This window comes from Pseudophryne corroboree, chromosome 10 (assembly GCF_028390025.1).
Source record: "Pseudophryne corroboree isolate aPseCor3 chromosome 10, aPseCor3.hap2, whole genome shotgun sequence".
In the NCBI taxonomy this organism is placed as follows: domain Eukaryota; kingdom Metazoa; phylum Chordata; class Amphibia; order Anura; family Myobatrachidae; genus Pseudophryne; species Pseudophryne corroboree.
Window position 1 is genome coordinate 131,933,024 of NC_086453.1, and position 21,714 is coordinate 131,954,737.

The window sequence follows — 21,714 nt, forward strand, 5'->3', positions numbered from 1 at the left end:
TTTCCATTTCTGAGGAGAGAGCAGAGAGCAGGGTGCCAAATGCTCACTTTCACACACAATGTTATATAACACAAGCTTTTATATTTTCCATATGTTCAAGCTAGTTTAATCAAATCTCTTTGTAATATAGAAATGAATTGCATTATTATAATTAAGAATGGTAGCTAAGCTTTTATCTCTATCAGTCTCGGCACTTCAACTTTGCAGAGCAGCTACGTGGTCGGGTTCAAACACGTTTGCTAAGTTCTACAAGTTTGATACCCTGGCTGATGAGGACCTCATGTTTGCTCAATCGGTGCTGCAGAGTCGTCCGCACTCTCCCGCCCGGTCTGGAGCTTTGTTATAGACCCCATGGTCCTTTTGGAGTCCCCAGCATCCTATAGGACGTAAGAGAAAATAGGATTTTAATACCGACTGGTAAATCCTTTTCTCCTAGTCCATAGAGGATGCTGGGCGCCCATCCCAGTGCGGACTGTTACTTGCAGTTTTATTGTTGTTCTCGGTTACACAAAGGTTGTGTATCGGCTATGTTCAGCTTGTTGCTGTCTTTCGTTCATACTGTTATCTGGTATTCCTAGTAATCCGAGTGTACAGTGTGTTGTGGTGTGAGCTGGTATATATCTCACCCTTAGTTTAACAAAAATCCTTTTCCTCGAAATGTCCGTCTCCCTTGGCACAGTTCCTGTAACTGAGGTCTGGAGGAGGAGCATAGAGGGAGGAGCAAGTTCACACCCATTCAAAGTCTTATAGTGTGCCCATGTCTCCTGCGGATCCCGTCTATACCCCATGGTCCTTTTGGAGTCCCCAGCATCCTCTACGGACTAGGAGAAAAGGATTTACCGGTAGGTATTAAAATCCTATTTCTCTAACGTCCTAGTGGATGCTGGGGACTCCGTAAGGACCATGGGAATAGACGGGCTCCGCAGGAGACATGGGCACTTTAAGAAAGAATTTAGATTCTGGTGTGCTCTGGCTCCTCCCTCTATGCCCCTCCTCCAGACCTCAGTTTGAATATGTGCCCGGACGAGCTGGGTGCTGTTTAGTGAGCTCTCCTGAGCTTGCTATAAGAAAGTATTTTGTTAGGTTTTTTTATTTTCAGGGAGCTCTGCTGGCAACAGACTCCCTGCATCGTGGGACTGAGGGGAGAGAAGCAGCCCTACTCTCTGCAGATAGGTCCTGCTTCTTAGGCTACTGGACACCATTAGCTCCAGAGGGATCGTACACAGGATCTCACCCTCGTTGTCCGATCCCGGAGCCGCGCCGCCGTCCCCCTCGCAGAGCCGGAAGACAGAAGCCGGGTGAAAGAAGCAAGAAGACTTCGAAATCGGCGGCAGAAGACTCCAGTCTTCACTGAGGTAGCGCACAGCACTGCAGCTGTGCGCCATTGCTCCCACACTACACCCACATACTCCGGTCACTGTAGGGTGCAGGGGGGGCACCCTGGGCAGCAATTAGAGACCTCTTTGGCAAAAGTTTGCATATATACAGTTGGGCACTGTATATATGTATGAGCCCCCGACAAAAATTGTACATGAAAGCGGGACAGAAGCCCGCCGTCGAGGGGGCGGGGCTTCTTCCTCAGCACTCACCAGCGCCATGTTTTTTCTCCACAGCACCGCTGAGAGGAAGCTCCCCAGCCTCTCCCCTGCAGTTACACGGTAGAAGAGGGTAAAAAGAGAGGGGGGGCACATAATTAGGCGCAAAAATCAATATAAACAGCAGCTACTGGGTTAACATTAAGTTACTGTGTTATTCCTGGGTTAATAGCGCTGGGGTGTGTGCTGGCATACTCTCTCTCTGTCTCTCCAAAGGGCCTTGTGGGGGAATTGTCTTCAGATGAGCATTCCCTGAGTGTGTGGTGTGTCGGTACGTGTGTGTCGACATGTCTGAGGTAAAAGGCTCCCCTAAGGAGGAGATGGAGCAAATATGTGTGTGAGAGGGTGTCTCCGTCGACAACGCCGACACCTGTTTGGATATGTGTAATTAAGTGCTAAGGTGAATTTATTGCACAAAAGATTAGAGAACAGACAGGGAATCTACCCATGTCTGTCCCTATGTCGCAGAGACCTTCAGAGTCTCTCAATGATCACTATCCAAAATAATAGACACTGATATCGACACGGAGTCTGACTCCAGTGTCGACTACGATAATGCAAAGTTACAGCCAAAATGGCAGAAAAGTATTCAATATATGATTATTGTAATAAAAGATGATTTGCATATCACTAGTGACTCATCTGTCCCTGACACAAGGGTACACATTTTTAAGGGGAAGAAAGCTGAGGTAAATTTCCCTCCTCTCATGATAAAAAAGAGCGGGAATCTCCAGACAAGAGACTGCAGTTTCCCACAAAGAATTCTCAGGGAGTATCCTTTCCCTACTAGGGCCAGGATACGATGGGAATCTTCCCCTAGGGTGTCACGTTTGCCCAAAAGGTAGCCCTGACGTAACAGCTATTCTCAGGGATCCTGCAGATAGCGTGCACATTCTGGTACACTACTCAGACCGGCGATTGTACCTGTCCACGCTGAGTAGACAGCGTGGACAGGTATCTTATCAGCAGAGATTGAGACCCTAGTACGTGTGTATATATATATATATATATGTATATATAGAGATATATATATTTCTCTGACGTCCTAGTGGATGCTGGGACTCCGTAAGGACCATGGGGAATAGCGGCTCCGCAGGAGACAGGGCACAAAATAAAAGCTTAAGGATCAGGTGGTGTGCACTGGCTCCTCCCCCTATGACCCTCCTCCAAGCCTCAGTTAGATTTTTGTGCCCGGCCGAGAAGGGTGCAATCTAGGTGGCTCTCCTGAGCTGCTTAGAATAAAAGTTTAGTTTAGGTTTTTTTATTTTCAGTGAGTCCTGCTGGCAACAGGCTCACTGCATCGTGGGACTAAGGGGAGAAGAAACGGACTCACCTGAGTGCAGAGTGGATCGGGTTTCTTAGGCTACTGGACATTAGCTCCAGAGGGACGATCACAGGTTCAGCCTGGATGGGTCACCGGAGCCGCGCCGCCGTCCCCCTTACAGAGCCAGAAGAGACGAAGAGGTCCGGTGAAATCGGCGGCAGAAGACATCCTGTCTTCAGACTAAGGTAGCGCACAGCACCGCAGCTGTGCGCCATTGCTCTCAGCACACTTCACACTCCGGTCACTGAGGGTGCAGGGCGCTGGGGGGGAGCGCCCTGAGACGCAATATAACAGTATATACCTTAGGTGGCAAAAAGAATACATCACATATAGCTCCTGGGCTATATGGATGTATTTTAACCCCTGCCATTTTTACACAAAAAAGCGGGAGATAAGGACGTCGTGAAGGGGCGGAGCCTATCTCCTCAGCACACAAGCGCCATTTTCCCTCACAGCTCCGCTGGAAGGACGGCTCCCTGACTCTCCCCTGCAGTCCTGCTTCAGAATCAGGGTAAAAAAGAGAAGGGGGGGCATTTTTGGCAGCAAATAACGATAATAACAGCAGCTATAAGGGAATAACACTTATATAAGGTTATCCCTGTATATATATATAGCGCTGGGTGTGTGCTGGCAGACTCTCCCTCTGTCTCTCCAAAGGGCTAAGTGGGGTCCTGTCCTCTATCAGAGCATTCCCGGTGTGTGTGCTGTGTGTCGGTACGCGTGTGTCGACATGTATGAGGAGGAAAATGATGTGGAGGCGGAGCAGTTGCCTGTGTTGGTGATGTCACCCCCTAGGGAGTCGACACCTGACTGGATGATTGTATTTAAACAATTAAGTGATAATGTCAGCAATTTGCAAAAAACTGTTGACGACATGAGACAGCCGGCAAATCAATTAGTGCCTGTCCAGGCGTCTCAGACACCGTCAGGGGCGCTAAAACGCCCGTTACCTCAGTGGGTCGACACAGACCCTGACACAGATACTGAGTCTAGTGTCGACGGTGACGAGACAAACGTAATGTCCAGTAGGGCCACACGTTACATGATCACGGCAATGAAAGAGGCATTGAACCTTTCTGACACTACAAGTACCACAAAGAAGGGTATTATGTGGGGTGTGAAAAAACTACCAATCGTTTTTCCTGAGTCAGAGGAAATAAATGAGGTGTGTGATAAAGCGTGGGTTTCCCCCGATAAAAAACAGCTAATTTCTAAAAAATTATTAGCATTATATCCCTTCCCGCCAGAGGTTAGGGCGCGTTGGGAAACACCCCCTAGGGTAGATAAGGCGCTCACACGTTTATCTAAACAAGTAGCGTTACCGTCTCCTGATACGGCCACCCTCAAAGAACCAGCTGATAGAAGGCTGGAAAATATCCTAAAAAGTATATACACACATACTGGTGTTATACTGCGACCAGCAATCGCCTCAGCCTGGATGTGCAGTGCTGGAGTCGCATGGTCGGATTCCCTGACTGAGAATATTGATACCCTGGATAGGGACAATATTTTGTTAACTATAGAACATTTAAAGGATGCATTACTATATATGCGTGATGCACAGAGGGATATTTGCACCCTGGCATCAAGAGTAAGTGCTATGTCCATCTCTGCCAGAAGAGCGTTATGGACGCGACAGTGGTCAGGGGATGCGGATTCCAAACGGCACATGGAAGTATTGCCGTATAAAGGGGAGGAGTTATTTGGGGCTGGTCTATCGGACCTGGTGGCCACGGCAACGGCTGGAAAATCCACCTTTTTACCCCAGGTCACTTCACATCAGCAGAAAAAGACACCGTCTTTTCAAACTCAGTCCTTTCGTTCCCATAAGTACAAGCGAGCAAAAGGCCACTCCTTTCTGCCCCGGGGCAGAGGAAGAGGAAAAAGACTGCACCATGCAGCCGCTTCCCAGGAGCAGAAGCCCTCCCCTGCTTCTGCCAAGTCTTCAGCATGACGCTGGGGCTTTACAAGCAGACTCAGATATGGTGGGGGCCCGTCTCAAGAATTTCAACGCGCAGTGGGCTCACTCGCAAGTGGATCCCTGGATTCTACAGGTAGTATCGCAGGGGTACAAACTGGAATTCGAGGCGTTTCCCCCTCGTCGGTTCCTGAAGTCTGCTTTACCAAAGTCTCCCTCCGACAGGGAGGCAGTTTTGGAAGCCATTCACAAGCTGTATTCCCAGCAGGTGATAATCAAGGTACCCCTTCTGCAACAAGGAAAGGGGTATTATTCCACGCTGTTTGTGGTACCGAAGCCGGACGGCTCGGTGAGACCAATTTTAAATCTGAAATCCTTGAACACTTACATAAAAAGGTTCAAATTCAAGATGGAGTCACTCAGAGCAGTGATAGCGAACCTGGAAGAAGGGGACTATATGGTGTCTCTGGACATCAAAGATGCTTATCTCCACGTCCCAATATACCCTTCTCACCAAGGGTACCTCAGGTTTGTAGTACAAAACTGTCATTATCAGTTTCAGACGCTGCCGTTTGGATTGTCCACGGCACCTCGGGTCTTTACCAAGGTAATGGCCGAAATGATGATTCTTCTACGAAGAAAAGGCATTTTAATTATCCCTTACTTGGACGATCTCCTGATAAGGGCAAGATCCAGGGAACAGTTAGAAGTCGGAGTAGCACTATCTCAGGTAGTGTTACGTCAGCACGGGTGGATTCTAAATATTCCAAAATCGCAGCTGATTCCAACGACACGTCTACTGTTCCTAGGAATGATTCTGGACACAGTCCAGAAGAAGGTGTTTCTCCCGGAGGAGAAGGCCAGGGAGTTATCCGAGCTAGTCAGGAACCTCCTAAAACCAGGCCAGGTCTCAGTGCATCAGTGCACGAGGGTCCTGGGAAAAATGGTGGCTTCTTACGAAGCGATTCCATTCGGAAGATTCCATGCAAGAACGTTTCAGTGGGATCTACTGGACAAATGGTCCGGATCGCATCTGCAGATGCATCAGCGGATAACCCTGTCGCCAAGGACAAGGGTGTCTCTCCTGTGGTGGCTGCAGAGTGCTCATCTACTAGAGGGCCGCAGATTTGGCATTCAGGATTGGATCCTGGTAACCACGGATGCCAGCCTGAGAGGCTGGGGAGCAGTCACACAGGGAAGGAATTTCCAGGGCTTGTGGTCAAGCATGGAAACATCTCTTCATATAAACATTCTGGAACTAAGGGCCATTTACAATGCCCTAAGTCAAGCAAAACCTCTGCTTCAGGGTCAGGCGGTGTTGATCCAATCGGACAACATCACGTCAGTCGCCCACGTAAACAGACAGGGCGGCACGAGAAGCAGGAGGGCAATGGCAGAAGCTGCAAGGATTCTTCGCTGGGCGGAAAATCATGTGATAGCACTGTCAGCAGTGTTCATTCCGGGAGTGGACAACTGGGAAGCAGACTTCCTCAGCAGACACGACCTTCACCCGGGAGAGTGGGGACTTCACCCAGAAGTCTTCCACCTGATTGTAAACCGTTGGGAAAAACCAAAGGTGGACATGATGGCGTCACGTCTAAACAAAAAAATGGACAGATATTGCGCCAGGTCAAGGGACCCTCAGGCAATAGCAGTGGACGCTCTGGTAACGCCGTGGGTGTACCAGTCAGTGTATGTGTTCCCTCCTCTGCCTCTCATACCAAAAGTACTGAGAATCATAAGAAGGAGAGGAGTAAGAACTATACTCGTGGTTCCGGATTGGCCAAGAAGGACTTGGTACCCGGAACTTCAAGAGATGCTCACGGACGAACCGTGGCCTCTACCTCTAAGAAAGGACCTGCTACTGCAGGGGCCTTGTCTGTTCCAAGACTTACCGCGGCTGCGTTTGACGGCATGGCGGTTGAACGCCGGATCCTGAGGGAAAAAGGCATTCCAGAAGAAGTCATCCCTACTCTGGTCAAAGCCAGGAAGGACGTAACCGCAAAACATTATCACCGCATTTGGCGTAAATATGTTGCGTGGTGTGAGGCCAAGAAGGCCCCTACAGAGGAATTTCAACTGGGTCGTTTCCTTCATTTCCTGCAAACAGGACTGTCTATGGGCCTAAAATTAGGGTCCATTAAGGTTCAAATTTCGGCCCTGTCGATTTTCTTCCAGAAAGAACTGGCTTCAGTACCTGAAGTTCAGACATTTGTAAAAGGGGTGCTGCACATACAGCCTCCTTTTGTGCCTCCAGTGGCACCTTGGGATCTCAATGTGGTGTTGAGTTTTCTAAAGTCACATTGGTTTGAACCACTTTCCACTGTGGACTTAAAATATCTCACATGGAAGGTGTCGATGCTGTTAGCCTTGGCTTCAGCCAGGCGTGTGTCAGAATTGGCGGCTTTATCATATAAAAGCCCTTACTTAATTTTCATTCTGACAGGGCGGAGTTGAGGACTCGTCCTCAATTTCTACCTAAGGTGGTTTCTGCATTTCACATGAACCAACCTATTGTGGTACCTGCGGCTACCAGGGACTTAGAGGACTCTAAGTTGCTTGACGTTGTCAGGGCCTTGAAAATATATGTTTCCAGGACGGCTGGAGTCAGAAAATCTGACTCGCTGTTTATCCTGTATGCACCCAACAAGCTGTACAATTCAGCTTGCACATTCTGTGGCAGGATTGCCACAGCCAAAATCAGTAAAAGCCCATTCCACAAGGAAAGTGGGCTCATCTTGGGCGGTTGCCCGAGGGGTCTCGGCTTTACAACTTTGCCGAGCAGCTACTTGGTCAGGGGCAAACACATTTGCTAAATTCTACAAATTTGATACCCTGGCTGAGGAGGACCTGGAGTTCTCTCATTCGGTGCTGCAGAGTCATCCGCACTCTCCCGCCCGTTTGGGAGCTTTGGTATAATCCCCATGGTCCTTACGGAGTCCCAGCATCCACTAGGACGTCAGAGAAAATAAGATTTTACTTACCGATAAATCTATTTCTCGTAGTCCGTAGTGGATGCTGGGCGCCCATCCCTAGTGCGGATTGTCTGCAATACTTGTATATAGTTATTGTTACAAAAATTCGGGTTATTATTGTTGTGAGCCATCTTTTCAGAGGCTCCTTTGCGTTTATCATACTGTTAACTGGGTTCAGATCACAAGTTGTACGGTGTGATTGGTGTGGCTGGTATGAGTCTTACCCGGGATTCAATATCCTTCCTTATTATGTACGCTCGTCCGGGCACAGTATCCTAACTGAGGCTTGGAGGAGGGTCATAGGGGGAGGAGCCAGTGCACACCACCTGATCCTTAAGCTTTTATTTTGTGCCCTGTCTCCTGCGGAGCCGCTATTCCCCATGGTCCTTACGGAGTCCCAGCATCCACTACGGACTACGAGAAATAGATTTATCGGTAAGTAAAATCTTATTTAAAGATGCTGTCTTAAGAGATATATATATATAAAACATGCCCAAAGAGACATGAGTCTACTGGGTCCTAGAGTCAAAGCTATGTCGATTTCTGCTTGACGTGTCCTGTAGAATATGCAATGGACAGATGATGCCGACTTAAGAGGCATATGGAAGGCTGAGGATTGTGTGGAGAAGGGTTCTCGGACCTGGTCTCCACAGCTATAGCTGGTAATTCTGATATTTTGCCTTATATTCCTGCACAGCCTGGGAAAGCATGACATTATCAAATGCAGCCTTTCGAACAAAGAAACAAGAAAGTCCGAGGTGCGTCCTTTCTTGCCAGAGGCGGGGGCAGAGGAAAGAAGCTGCACAACACAGCTAGTTCCCAGGAACAGAAGTCCTCCCCGGCCTCTACAAAATCCACCGCATGTCGCTGGGGCTCCACAGGCGGAGCTAGGCCCGGTGGGGGCACGCCTTCGTAAGTTCAGCCACAAGTGGGTTCACTCCCTGTTAGATCCCTGGGCAATAGATATTGTGTCTCAGGGATACAAGCTGGACTTTGAGGAGATGCCCCCTCACCGACGGCCCTGCCGGCTTCCCCCCACGAGAGGGAAACAGTGTTAACTGCAATTCACAAATTGTATCTTCAACAGGTGGTGGTCAAGGTTCCCCTCCTTCAACAAGGAGGGGGTTATTATTCGACCATGTTGTAGTCCCGAAACCAGACGGTTCGGTCAGACCCATATTGAATTTAAAATCCCTGAACATATACCTGAAAAGGTTCAAGTTCAAGATGGAATCGCTAAGAGCGGTCATTGCAAGCCTGAAAGGGGGAGATTTTATGGTGACTCTGGACATAAAGGATGCATACCTTCATGTCCCCATTTATCCACCTCATCAGGCGTACCTCAGAATTGCGGTATGGGATTGTCATTACCAATTTCAGACGTTGCCGTTTGGTCTCTCCACGGCCCCGAGAATATTCACCAAGTTAATGGCGGAAATTATGGTGCTCCTGCGGAAGCAAGGTGTCACTATTATCACGTACTTGGACGATCTCCTCATAAAAGCGAGATCAAGAGAGCAGTTGCTGAACAGCGTATCACTTTCTCTGGAAGTGTAACGGCAACACAGCTGGATTCTATATATTCCAAAGTCGCAGTTGGTTCATACAGCTCATCTGCCTCTCCTAGGCATGATCCTAGACACAGACCAGAAAAGGGTTTATCTCCCGATAGAGAGAGCTCAGGAGCTCGTGACACTGGTCAGGAATCTATTAAAACCAAAACAGGTGTCAGTGCATCACTGCACTCGAGTCCTGGGAAGGATGGTGGCATCATACGAGGCCATTCCCTTCGGCAGGTTCCATGCGAGGCCCTTCCAACGGGACTTACTGGACAAGTGGTCCGGATCACATCTTCAGATGCATCGGTTAATCACCCTATCCCCCAGGGCCAGGGTGTCTCTCCTCTGGTGGCTGCAGAGTGCTCACCTTCTCGAAGGTCGCAGATTCGGCATTTAGGACTGGGTCCTGGTGACCACGGATGCAAGCCTCCGAGGGTGGGGGACAGTCACACCGGGAAGAAATTTCCAAGGGCTGTGGTCAAGTCAGGAGACTTGCCTTCACATCAATATCCTGGAACTAAGGGCCATATACAACGCCCTACGTCAAGCGGAGTCCCTGCTTCGCGACCAACCGGTTCTGATTCAGTCAGACAACATCACCGCAGTGGCTCATGTAAACCGCCAAGGCGGCACAAGGAGCAGGGTGGCGATGGTAGAAGCCACCAGAATTCTTCGCTGGGCGGAGAATCACGTAAGCGCACTGTCAGCAGTGTTCATTCCGGGAGTGGACAACTGGGAAGCAGACTTCCTCAGCAGGCACGACCTCCACCCGGGAGAGTGGGGACTTCATCAAGAAGTCTTCACGCAGATTGCAAGTCGGTGGGAACTGCCACAGGTGGACATGATGGCATCCCGCCTCAACAAAAAGCTGCAGAGATATTGCGCCAGGTCAAGAGCCCCTCAGGCGATAGCTGTGGACGCACTGGTGACACCGTGGGTGTTCCCGTCGGTCTATGTATTTCCTCCTCTTCCTCTCATACCCAAGGTGCTGAGAATCATAAGGAAAAGAGGAGTGAGAACAATACTCATTGTTCCGGATTGGCCAAGAAGGACTTAGTATCCAGATCTGCAAGAAATGCTCACAGAGGACCCGTGGCCTCTGCCTCTAGGACAGGACTTGTGCAACAGGGGCCCTGTCTGTTCCAAGACTTACCGCGGCTGCGTTTGATGGCATGGCGGTTGAACGCCGGATCCTAGCAGAAAAAGGCATTCCGGATGAGGTCATTCCTACGCTGATAGAGGCTAGGAAGGATGTGACGGCTCAACATTATCACCGTATATGGCGAAAATATGTGGCTTGGTGTGAGGCCAGGAATGCCCCTACGGAGGAATTCCAGCTGGGCCTTTTCCTTCACTTCCTACAGTCGGGAGTGACTTTGGGCCTTAAATTGGGTTCCATTAAGGTTCAGATTTCGGCCTTATCCATTTTCTTTCAAAAAGAACTGGCTTCTCTGCCTGAAGTTCAGACGTTTGTAAAGGGAGTGCTGCATATTCAGCCCCCTTTTGTGCCTCCAGTGGCACCTTGGGATCTTAACGTGGTGTTGAGTTTCCTGAAATCACACTGGTTTGAACCACTCAAAACGGTGGTAGTAAAATATCTCACGTGGAAGGTGGTCATGCTATTTAGCCTTGGCTTCGGCTAGGCATGTGTCAGAATTGGCGGCTTTGTCATATAAAAACCCTTATCTGGTTTTCCATGCGGATAGAGCAGAATTGCGGACCCGCCCACAATTTCTGCCGAAAGTGGTTTCATCCTTTCATATAAACCAACCTATTGTGGTGCCTGTGGCTACTACTGACTTGGAGGATTCCGAGTCACTGGATGTGGTCGGGGCTTTGAAGGTTTATGTAGCCAGAACGGCTAAGGTCAGGAAAACAGAATCTTTGTTTATCCTGTATGCTTCCAACAAGCTTGGGGCGCCTGCTTCAAAGCAAACTATTGCTCGCTGGATCTGTAACACGATTCAGCAGGCTCATTCTGCGGCTGGGTTGCCGCTGCCTAAATCAGTAAAGGCCCATTCCACAAGGAAGGTGGGCTCTTCTTGGGCGGCTGCCCGAGGGGTCTCGGCATTACAGCTTTGCCGAGCGGCTACTTGGTCAGGTTCAAACACCTTTGCAAAGTTCTACAAGTTTGATACCCTGGCTGAGGAGGACCTTGTGTTTGCTCATTCGGTGCTGCAGAGTCATCCGCACTCTCCCGCCCGTTTGGGAGCTTTGGTATAATCTCCATGGTCCTTACGGAGTCCCCAGCATCCACTAGGACGTTAGAGAAAATAAGATTTTACTTACCGGTAAATCTATTTCTCGTAGTCCGTAGTGGATGCTGGGCGCCCGTCCCAAGTGCGGACTTCTTCTGCAATGCTTGTATATAGTTATTGCTTAAATAAGGGTTATGTTATAGTTGCATCAGAGTTTATCTGATGCTCTGTGATTGTTCATATTGTTAGCTGGGTAAAGTTATCACAAGTTATACGGTGTGATTGGTGTGGCTGGTATGAGTCTTACCCTGGATTCCCAAAATCCTTTCCTTGTACTGTCAGCTCTTCCGGGCACAGTTTCTCTGAGGTCTGGAGGAGGGACATAGAGGGAGGAGCCAGAGCACACCAGAATCTAAATTCTTTCTTAAAGTGCCCATGTCTCCTGCGGAGCCCGTTTATTCCCATGGTCCTTACGGAGTCCCCAGCATCCACTACGGACTACGAGAAATAGATTTACCGGTAAGTAAAATCTTATTTTTTATTTATATAGCGCTCTTTCTCCAATAGGACTTAAGGCGCTTAACAGATACATAGCATAATATAGTACAGAAAATAATGAAGTACAAAAAAGCTTTTCATAAAATACAGAAGCATGTAGATACTGTATGGGGAAGTGAGTTCCATAGAGTCGGAGCCGCATGACTAAAAGCTCGACCCCCAGATGAATTACGGCAGATTCTAGGTACTGCTAAAAGTCCTTCATCTACAGATCGCAGTAATCGAGTGGGGCACTATGGGGTCAGAAGCTGCTTCAGGTACCTTGGGCCCTGGTCATGTAATGCTTTGAAACTCAGTAAGCCAATCTTGAAGATTATTCGCCATGTTACAGGCAGCCAGTGAAGGGAGTAGAGTATGGGTGTTATGTGGCTAGAATGGGGCTGGTCGGTTAACAGCCTGGCAGCTGTGTTTTGCACCAGCTGTAAGCAGTGCAATTGTTTTACTGGGAGACCAAGGTAGAGGGCATTACAGTAGTCTAATCGAGATGATACAAATGCGTGGATGACTTTTGACAGATCATCTGAGGGAATTAAGTGCTTGATTCTGGCTATGTTCCTCAGGTGAAAGAAGGATTTGATTGTGGCTGATATCTGATGTTTAAGTGTCAAGCAATGATATTACTCCTATGGAACTGTGAACCACTTCCCCTTCAGTACTCGGCTCTGTTCACCAAATTACTATTTCTCTGACGTCCTAGTGGATGCTGGGAACTCCGTAAGGACCATGGGGAATAGCGGCTCCGCAGGAGACATGGCACATCTAAAGAAAGCTTTAGGATCACCTGGTGTGCACTGGCTCCTCCCCCTATGACCCTCCTCCAAGCCTCAGTTAGATTTTCTGTGCCCGACGAGAAGGGTGCACACTAGGGGCTCTCCTGAGCTCTTTGTGAAAGTTTTAGTTTAGGTTTATTATTTTCAGTGAGACCTGCTGGCAACAGGCTCACTGCATCGAGGGACTAAGGGGAGAAGAAGCGAACTCACCTGCGTGCAGAGTGGATTGGGCTTCTTAGGCTACTGGACATTAGCTCCAGAGGGACGATCACAGGTTCAGCCTGGATGGGTCACCGGAGCCGCGCCGCCGGCCCCCTTACAGAGCCAGAAGAGCGAAGAGGTCCGGAAAAATCGGCGGCAGAAGACTTTCCTGTCTTCAGATAAAGGTAGGCGCACAGCACCGCAGCTGTGCGCCATTGCTCTCAGCACACTTCACACTCCGGTCACTGAGGGTGCAGGGCGCTGGGGGGGCAGCGCCCTGAGACGCAATAAATCGATAGAAAACCTTTTATGGCTAAAATAAATGCATCACATATAACTCCTGGGCTATATGGATGCATTTAACCCCTGCCAAAACATACAAGAAAACGGATGATAAGGATGCCGAGAAAGGGGCGGAGCCTATCTCCTCAGCACACTGGCGCCATTTTCCCTCACAGCTCAGTTGGAGGGAAGCTCCCTGGCTCTCCCCTGCAGTCACTACACTACAGAAAGGGGTTAAAAAAGAGAGGGGGGCACAAATTAGGCGCAGTATAAACAATACAGCAGCTATAAAGGGAAAAACACTTATATAAGGTTATCCCTGTATATATATAGCGCTCTGGTGTGTGCTGGCAAACTCTCCCTCTGTCTCCCCAAAGGGCTAGTGGGGTCCTGTCCTCTATCAGAGCATTCCCTGTGTGTGTGCTGTGTGTCGGTACGTTTGTGTCGACATGTATGAGGAGAAAAATGATGAGGAGATGGAGTAGAGTGTCTGTAATAGTGTTGTCACCCCCTGGGGGGTCGACACCTGAGTGGATGTACTGTTGAAATTGCGTGGCAGTGTCAGCTTTGTATAAAAGACAGTGGTTGACATGAGACAGCCGGCTACTCAGCTTGTGCATGTCCAGACGTCTCATACAGGGGCTCTAAAGCGCCCGTTACCTCAGATACAGAAGCCGACACGGATACTGACTCCTGTGTCGACGGTGAAGAGACAACCGTGATTTCCAAAAGGGCCACACATTGCATGATTGAGGCAATGGAAAAAGTTTACACTCTTCTGATAATATAAATACCACCAAAAAAAAGGGGTATTATGTTTGGTGAGGAAAAACTTCCTGTAGTTTTCCTGAATCTGAGAAATAAAATGAGGTGTGTGATGATGCGTGGGTTTCCCCCCGATAACAATTGATAATTTCTAAAAAGTTATTGGCAGTATACCTTTTCCCGCCAGAGGTTAGGGTGCGTTGGGAAACACCCCCTAGGGGGGATAAGGCGCTCACACGCTTGTAAGAACAAGGGCTCTACCCTCTCTGGAGATGGCCGCCCTTAGGGATCCTGCTGATAGAAAGCAGGAGGGTATCCTAAAATGTATTTACACACATACTGGTGTTATACTGCGACCAGCAATCGCCTCAGCCTGGATGTGCAGTGCTGGGTTGGCGTGGTCGGATTCCCTGACTGGAAATTTGATATCCTAGATAAGGACAGTATATTATTGCCTATAGAGCAATTAAAAGATGCATTTCTATATATGCATGATGCACAGCGGAATATTTGCCGACTGGCATCAAGTATAAGTGCGTTGTCCAATTATACCAGTAAAGTGGTCAGGTGATGCGGATTCCAAACGGCATTTGGAAGTATTGCCTTAAAAAAAAAGGGGATGTACCCCAGGTCGCCTCTCAAAATAAGACGACGTATTATCAGGCGCAGTCCTGGTTGGCAAGCGGACAAAAGGGTTCCTCTTTTCTGCTCGTGACAGAGGGAGAGGAAAATGGCTGCAGAGATCAGCCAGTTCCCAGGAACAGAAACCCTTTTCCGCCTCTGCCAAGCTCTCAGTATGACGCTGGGGCTTTACAAGTTCAGGCACGGTGGGGGCCCGTTCTCAATGAATTTCAGTGCGCAGTGGGCTCACTCGCAAGTAGACCCCTGGATCCTTCAGGTAATATTTCAGGGGTACAAATTGGAATTCGAGACGTATTCCCCTCGCCGTTTCCAAAAGTCTGTTTTACCGACGTCTCCCGCTGACAGGGAGGCAGTTTTGGAAGCCATTCACAAGCTGTATTCCCAGCAGGTGATAATTAAGGTACCCCTCCTGCAACAGGGAACGGGGTATTATTCCACACTATTGTGGTACCGAAGCCAGACGGCTCGGTGAGACCGATTTTAAAATCTAAAATCTAAAATCTTTGAACACTTACATACAGAGGTTCAAATTCAAAATTGAGTCACTCAGAGCAGTGATTGCAAACCTGGAAGAAGGGGACTACATGATGTCTCGGGACATCAAGGATGCTTACCTTCATGTCAAAATTTACCCTTCTCACCAAGGGTATCTCAGGTTATGGTACAGAACTGTCACTATCAGTTCAGACGCTGCCGTAGGGATGGTCCACGGCACCCCGGGTCTTTACTGAAGTAATGACCGTAATGATGATATTCCTTCGAAGGAAGGGAATTTTAGTTATCCTTTACTTGGACGATTCCCTGATAAGGGTGAGATCCAGGGAACAGTTGGAGATCGGTGTAGCACTACCTCAGGTAGTGTTGCGGCAGCACGATTGGATTCTCAATATTCCAAAATCGCAGCTGGTTCCGACGACTTGTCTTCTGTTCCTAGGGATGATCCTGGACACATTCCAGAAAGAAGGTGTTTCTCCCGGAGGAGAAAGCCAGGGAGTTATCCGAGCTAGTCAGGAACCTCCTAAAACCGAACCAAGTCTCAGTGCATCAATGCACAAGGGTTCTGGGTAAAAATGGTGGCTTCCTACGAAGCAATCCCATTCGGCAGATTCCACGCAAGACTTTCCAGTGGAACCTACTGGACAAATGGTCCGGGTCGCATCTTCAGATGCTTCAGCGGATAACCCTGTCACCAGGGACAAGGGTATCCCTCCTGTGGTGGTTGCAGCGTGCTCATCTTCTAGAGGGCCGCAGATTCGGCATGCGGGACTGGGTCCTGGTGGCCACGGATGCCAGCCTGCGAGGCTGGGGAGCAGTCACACAGGGAAGGAATATCCAGGGCTTATGGTCAAGCCTGGAGACATCACTTCACATAAATGTCCTGAAGCTAAGGGCCATTTACAATGCTCTAAGCTTAGCAAGACCTCTGCTTCAAGGTCAGCCGGTGTTGATCCAGTCGGACAACATTACGGCAGTCACCCACGTAAACAGACAGGGTGCCACAAGAAGCAGGAGGGCAATGGCAGAAGCTGCAAGGATTCTTCGCGGGGCGAAAAACCATGTGATAGCACTGTCAGCAGTTTTCATTCCGGGAGTGGACAACTGGGAAGCAGTTTTCCTCAGCACGACCTCCACCCGGGAGAGTAAGGACTTCACCCAGAAGTCTTCCACATGATTATAAACCGTTGGGAAAAACTCGACAGGTATTGCGCCACGTCAAGGGACCCTCAGGCAATAGCTGTAGATGCTCTGGTAACACCGTGGGTGTACCAATCAGTGTATGGGTTCCCTCCTATGCCTCTCATACCCAAGGTACTGAGATTGATAAGATGGAGAGGAGTAAGCACTATATTAGTGGCTCCGGATTGGCCAAGAAGGAATTGGTAACCGGAACTTCAAGAGATGCTCACGGAGGATCCGTAGCCTCTACCTCTAAGAAGGGACCTGCTCCAGCAAGGACCTTGTCTGTTCCAAGACTTACCGCGGCTGCGTTGACGGCATGGCGGTTGAACGCCGGATCCTGCAGGAAAAAGGCATTCCGGATGAAGTCATCCCTATCCTGATCAAAGCCAGGAAGGATGTAACCGCAAAACATTATCACCGCATTTGGCGAAAATATGTTGCGTGGTGCGAGGCCAGTAAGGCTCGACGGAGGAAATTCAACTGGGTCGATTCCTACATTTCCTGCAAACAGGAGTATCTATGGGCCTGAAATTGGGGTCCATTAAGGTTCAAATTTCGGCTCTGTCAATTTTCTTCCAAAAAAGAACTAGCTTCAGTCCCTGAAGTTTAGACATTTGTTAAAGGGGTACTGCATATACAGCCTCCTTTTGTGCCTTTAGTGGCACTTTTGGGATCTCCAGGTGGTTTTTGGGTTCCAAAAGTCACATTGGTTTGACACACTTAAATCTGTGGAGTTAAAATATCTCACAGAAAAAGTGGTCATGCTGTTGGCTCTGGCCTGGGCCAGGCGCGTGTCAGAATTGGTGGCTTTATCCTGTAAAAGCCCTTATCTGATTTTCCATTCGGACAGGGCGGAATTGAGGACTCGTCCTCAGTTTCTCCCTAAGGTGGTTTCAGCGTTCACCTGAACCAAACCTATTGTGGTGCCTGCGGCTACTAGGGACTTGGAGGACTCCAAGTTGCTAGACGTTGTCAGGACCCGGAAAATATATGTTTCCAGGACGGCTGGAGTCAGGAAATCTGACTCGCTGTTTATCCTCTATGCACCCAACTAGCTGGGTGCTCCTGCTTCTAAGCAGACTATTGCTCGTTGGATTTGTAGTACAATTCAGCTTGCACATTCTGTGGCAGGCCTGCCACAGCCAAAAATCTGTAAATGCCCACTCCACAAGGAAGGTGGGCTCATCTTGGGCAGCTGCCCGAGGGGTCTCGGCTTTACAACTTTGCCGAGCAGTTACTTGGTCAGGAGCAAATACGTTTGTAAAATTCTACAAATTTGATACCCTGGCTGAGGAGGACCGGGAGTTCTCTCATTGGGGGCTGCAGAGTCATCCGCACTCTCCCGCCCGTTTGGGAGCTTTGGTATAATCCCCATGGTCCTTACGGAGTTCCCAGCATCCACTAGGACGTCAGAGAAAATAAGAATTTACTTACCGATAATTCTATTTCTCGTAGTCCGTAGTGGATGCTGGGCGCCCATCCCAAGTGCGGATTGTCTGCAATACTGGTACATAATTATTGTTACCAAAAAATTCGGGTTATTGTTGTAGTGAGCCATCTTTTCGAGAGGCTTCTCTATTATCATGCTGTTAACTGGGTTCAGATCACAAGTTGTACAGTGTGATTGGTGTGGCTGGTATGAGTCTTACCCGGGATTCAAAATCCTTCCTTATTGTGTACGCTCGTCCGGGCACAGTATCCTAACTGAGGCTTGGAGGAGGGTCATAGGGGGAGGAGCCAGTGCACACCAGGTGATCCTAAAGCTTTCTTTAGATGTGCCCTGTCTCCTGCGGAGCCGCTATTCCCCATGGTCCTTACGGAGTTCCCAGCATCCACTACGGACTACGAGAAATAGAATTATCGGTAAGTAAATTCTTATTATTCAGAACCATCTATATACAGATGTTTATGGTAGGCACTAGCGGTCATGTGCCAAACAGATTTTCACGTGAGCAAAGCACAAAAGTATGCAAACAGCTTCAAAGGAACTGGGAAATAAAATGCCAGTCTATCATATTGGCATATATTGCCACACAATGGGCAATATTCAGTTGATATATATCACGCACGATCTCCCGTTTTAAGTGACCAGAGATTGTGGGGCTAAATGTATTTGTCCCCTGTTATCGCCACTATCGCGCCCATAGCAGTCGGGGATGCGATCGCGAAAAGTCCCGTTTGGGCGCCCAGATTACTTTTCACACATTTGAATAGCTGCTGGCGGACGCGATACATTTGAATTCCGCCCAATATATGACCTAGCGCACGCCATCACTGTAAACTAAATAAAATGATCTGTCTTACATAAGTTATCTGGCTATAACATTGTTATGATGGATGGTGTACCAAATAAAAATATATACATTTCTGTAAACTGTAATACAGGGTCAATAAGTGTGGCAACACCCTTATAAAAAGGAAATGAGTAAGGAAATACTAATGTCTACACATATAATATGGGAGTGGGGGAAAACTTTTTAGGATATGTCACAAGTATAGCGGCTATCTTAAAGTCGGCTATCTTGGATGCAACTGTAATATTTTTATTTGGGAAAGTAGTCATGTGACATTTCAAACAGATGCAGAATTTCACAAGAAAAACTATGGTGTTCTTCGTTTTTAATGTATCTTTATTCGTTCCCTGGATTAATATTTCCTTAAGCATTTCCTTTTTAGAAGGGTGTTTTCACACTTATGAATTACCTTTTGTTTTCATTTGTATACAATTGCTGTTAATAAACTACAATTCCCAGAAAGCTAATGCAGTATAAACCCAATCATACCTTTTTTATGTACCGTCATGTGTTTCTAAAATGACCATGTCTTTCTCTCTACAGTACGGCAGAACTCCCAGCGAATGGGTATACCTAGTCTGAAATGGATGAGACGTCCGTGAAACTTTCCATTCCAAAACATTGCAATCCATGGATTTTATTTATAAGCGGTTTCACTTTTCTTGGGACTTGTCATGAGAATCAAAAACAAGAGCGTCTACCTCCAACATTGCAGCCTTTTCATTTGTCGTTTACTTTTTATACTCAAAGATGACAGATACCTGGCCTCTTGTACCTTAATGTTTTGAATGGAACTATGAGATTATGGTAGTAGATAAACTAGAATGCTGTGTAACTGTAGATTAGAGAAAACAATGATAGTGGTGCTGGTTTTGTGTTTTCTCTTGTGTATTGTACATTCTGTAGTTTACATACATGGATGGTGCTACAGGAGTACAATCTAGAACAGGTCTTCCACACTGCTGCTATACACAAGGCTCCATGTTCTTACAGCAATATAAAAAGCAAATTAGATTTTTCTCAAACTACTCAGCTATTAAACATACTTATGTCACGTTCAGTCATATTCTGGGCTGTGGCTGTTTTTGTCCTTACAACACTATAACTGCAGAATCACAAGCCAACACTAGAGGGGGCACTTGGGCAGCAATTTATATTATTATGTAGGTTCTCACAACATTGATCAGTGCTAGTGTTTGTAAAGGATTTCAATTGAAGGATTTGAATTTAAGGTAAATCCATGAAAATAACCGGAAACTGCTCATCAAGAATTATTATGGAAATTCTAGTATTTAATATTGGTATTTGATAGTCTGTTGGGCATGATTGATTGAGGCATGTGTATTACTTACTTTCAATGACATTGATGATTACACCTGCGTTTGTTGTCACTTTGGTTTTCATATCCAAGGTGGAAGATAAAACACATACATTTTGCAGAACATGGAGTTTGGCAGAGGGTCATTGCAGCAGGTAGTGGGGCGTGATTGGCTCACTGGCCAGAGTTTGGATCTGTTTGCTGTATGTGACAAGAATTTCTTGGTGTAGTTGGTATGCGTCATTGCACCACTCAGTGACACTTATCCTGACCCTTAAATCACTGGAGCCAGGAATAAGGTGAATAATGGCTCTGTTAAACGTCTTTGTCTTTTGGCAATAAAACATGTAATGCTACTTTGCCGGAAATCTTATGATGACAATGGAAATAAATCCTTCAAATTTGTTTTTTTTTATTGGGCCAATTCAGTAAATCCTGAATTACACACAATTTTATGATGGCTGACAAATTTTAGGTTAGCAGAGCTTTTTATCCTAATTATAGTACAGAGAATCTGAAAGAGGTGGTGACCAGAATGTAACTCAATGCTACCTCCTGAATAAAACACATTAATGCCTTTCTTCAGTAAAACAATTCAAATTTGTTCTGAAAACGACACAAAACAATAGAGGAAAAGTCTTGCAACATCCATTTATTTATTTATTTAACAGTTTCTTGTATAGCGCAGCAAATTCCGTTATGAGTCGGAACTTGCAAACAGGCATATTCTCAAAATCTCCAAACTTTTTTTTTTTGTAGTTTATTTATGTGTAATAGTAATGTTTAGGTGATGTATATATTACAAGTATATTAAATTACAAATATACATGAAATGCAAATAAACAAAGACACACTATATAAGTAGATACAGAAATAAATACAATTGAAAAGGCAAATTAGTATTTCTGTAATCCAAGATAAAAAGTTCTCTGCAATGCATACAGGGATGAAGTAGTGCAAACGGTCATTCACAATGGGTCTGGCTATGTTAAATAGTGGTTATAGTTAAGTGCAAGGTGAGGGTAGTATAATAATGACGTGTAAACAGGGATTATGAATATAGTGTTGTCACATATCCCAAATTTACAGGACAAGAGAATGCTTCTATGCAGTTAGCAAAAAGCAGAGCAAAGGCATAAGGGCTAACTGAACAAAATGTGGGTGTCTCAGTTTATTGCTTTAGTTTCTCTCCGTGGCCAAGTACCAAGCCCAATTACACCACTGTAATGAAGCCTACGTGAAAATGTAAGTTTAAGACATTGGGGGTAATTCCAAGTTGATCGCAGCAGGAAATCTTTAGCAGTTGGGCAAAACCATGTGCACTGCAGGGGGAGGCAGATATAACATGTGCAGAGAGAGAGTTAGATTTGGGTGGGTTATTTTGTTTCTGTGCAGGGTAAATACTGTCTGCTTTATTTTTACACTGCAATTTAGATTTCAGTTTGAATACACCACACCCAAATCTAACTCTCTCTGCACATGTTATATCTGCCCCCCCTGCAGTGCACATGGTTTTGCCCAACTCCTAACAAAGTTCCTGCTGCGATCAACTCAGAATTGCCCCCATTGCTATGACATGAGGGAAGAGTTTATTTCTAAAATACAAGACATCTTGTGTTTTTTATTTTAGAAATA

The 21,714-nt window shown here is 47.1% G+C and overlaps 1 protein-coding gene across 2 annotated transcripts in view; it reads left to right on the forward strand.

Moving 5' to 3' along the window:
• The window catches only part of LOC134966230 (branched-chain-amino-acid aminotransferase, cytosolic-like), a 194,976-nt gene extending 174,492 nt beyond the window's left edge, over nt 1–20,484 (forward strand). For both annotated transcript variants that reach the window (XM_063942800.1, XM_063942801.1), the window contains one exon: nt 19,305–20,484. In XM_063942800.1, the coding sequence (XP_063798870.1) occupies nt 19,305–19,343 (39 nt within the window). In that variant the 3' untranslated portion in view covers nt 19,344–20,484. The remainder of the gene's footprint in view (nt 1–19,304) is intronic.
• The last annotated feature ends 1,230 nt before the right edge of the window (nt 20,485–21,714 follow it).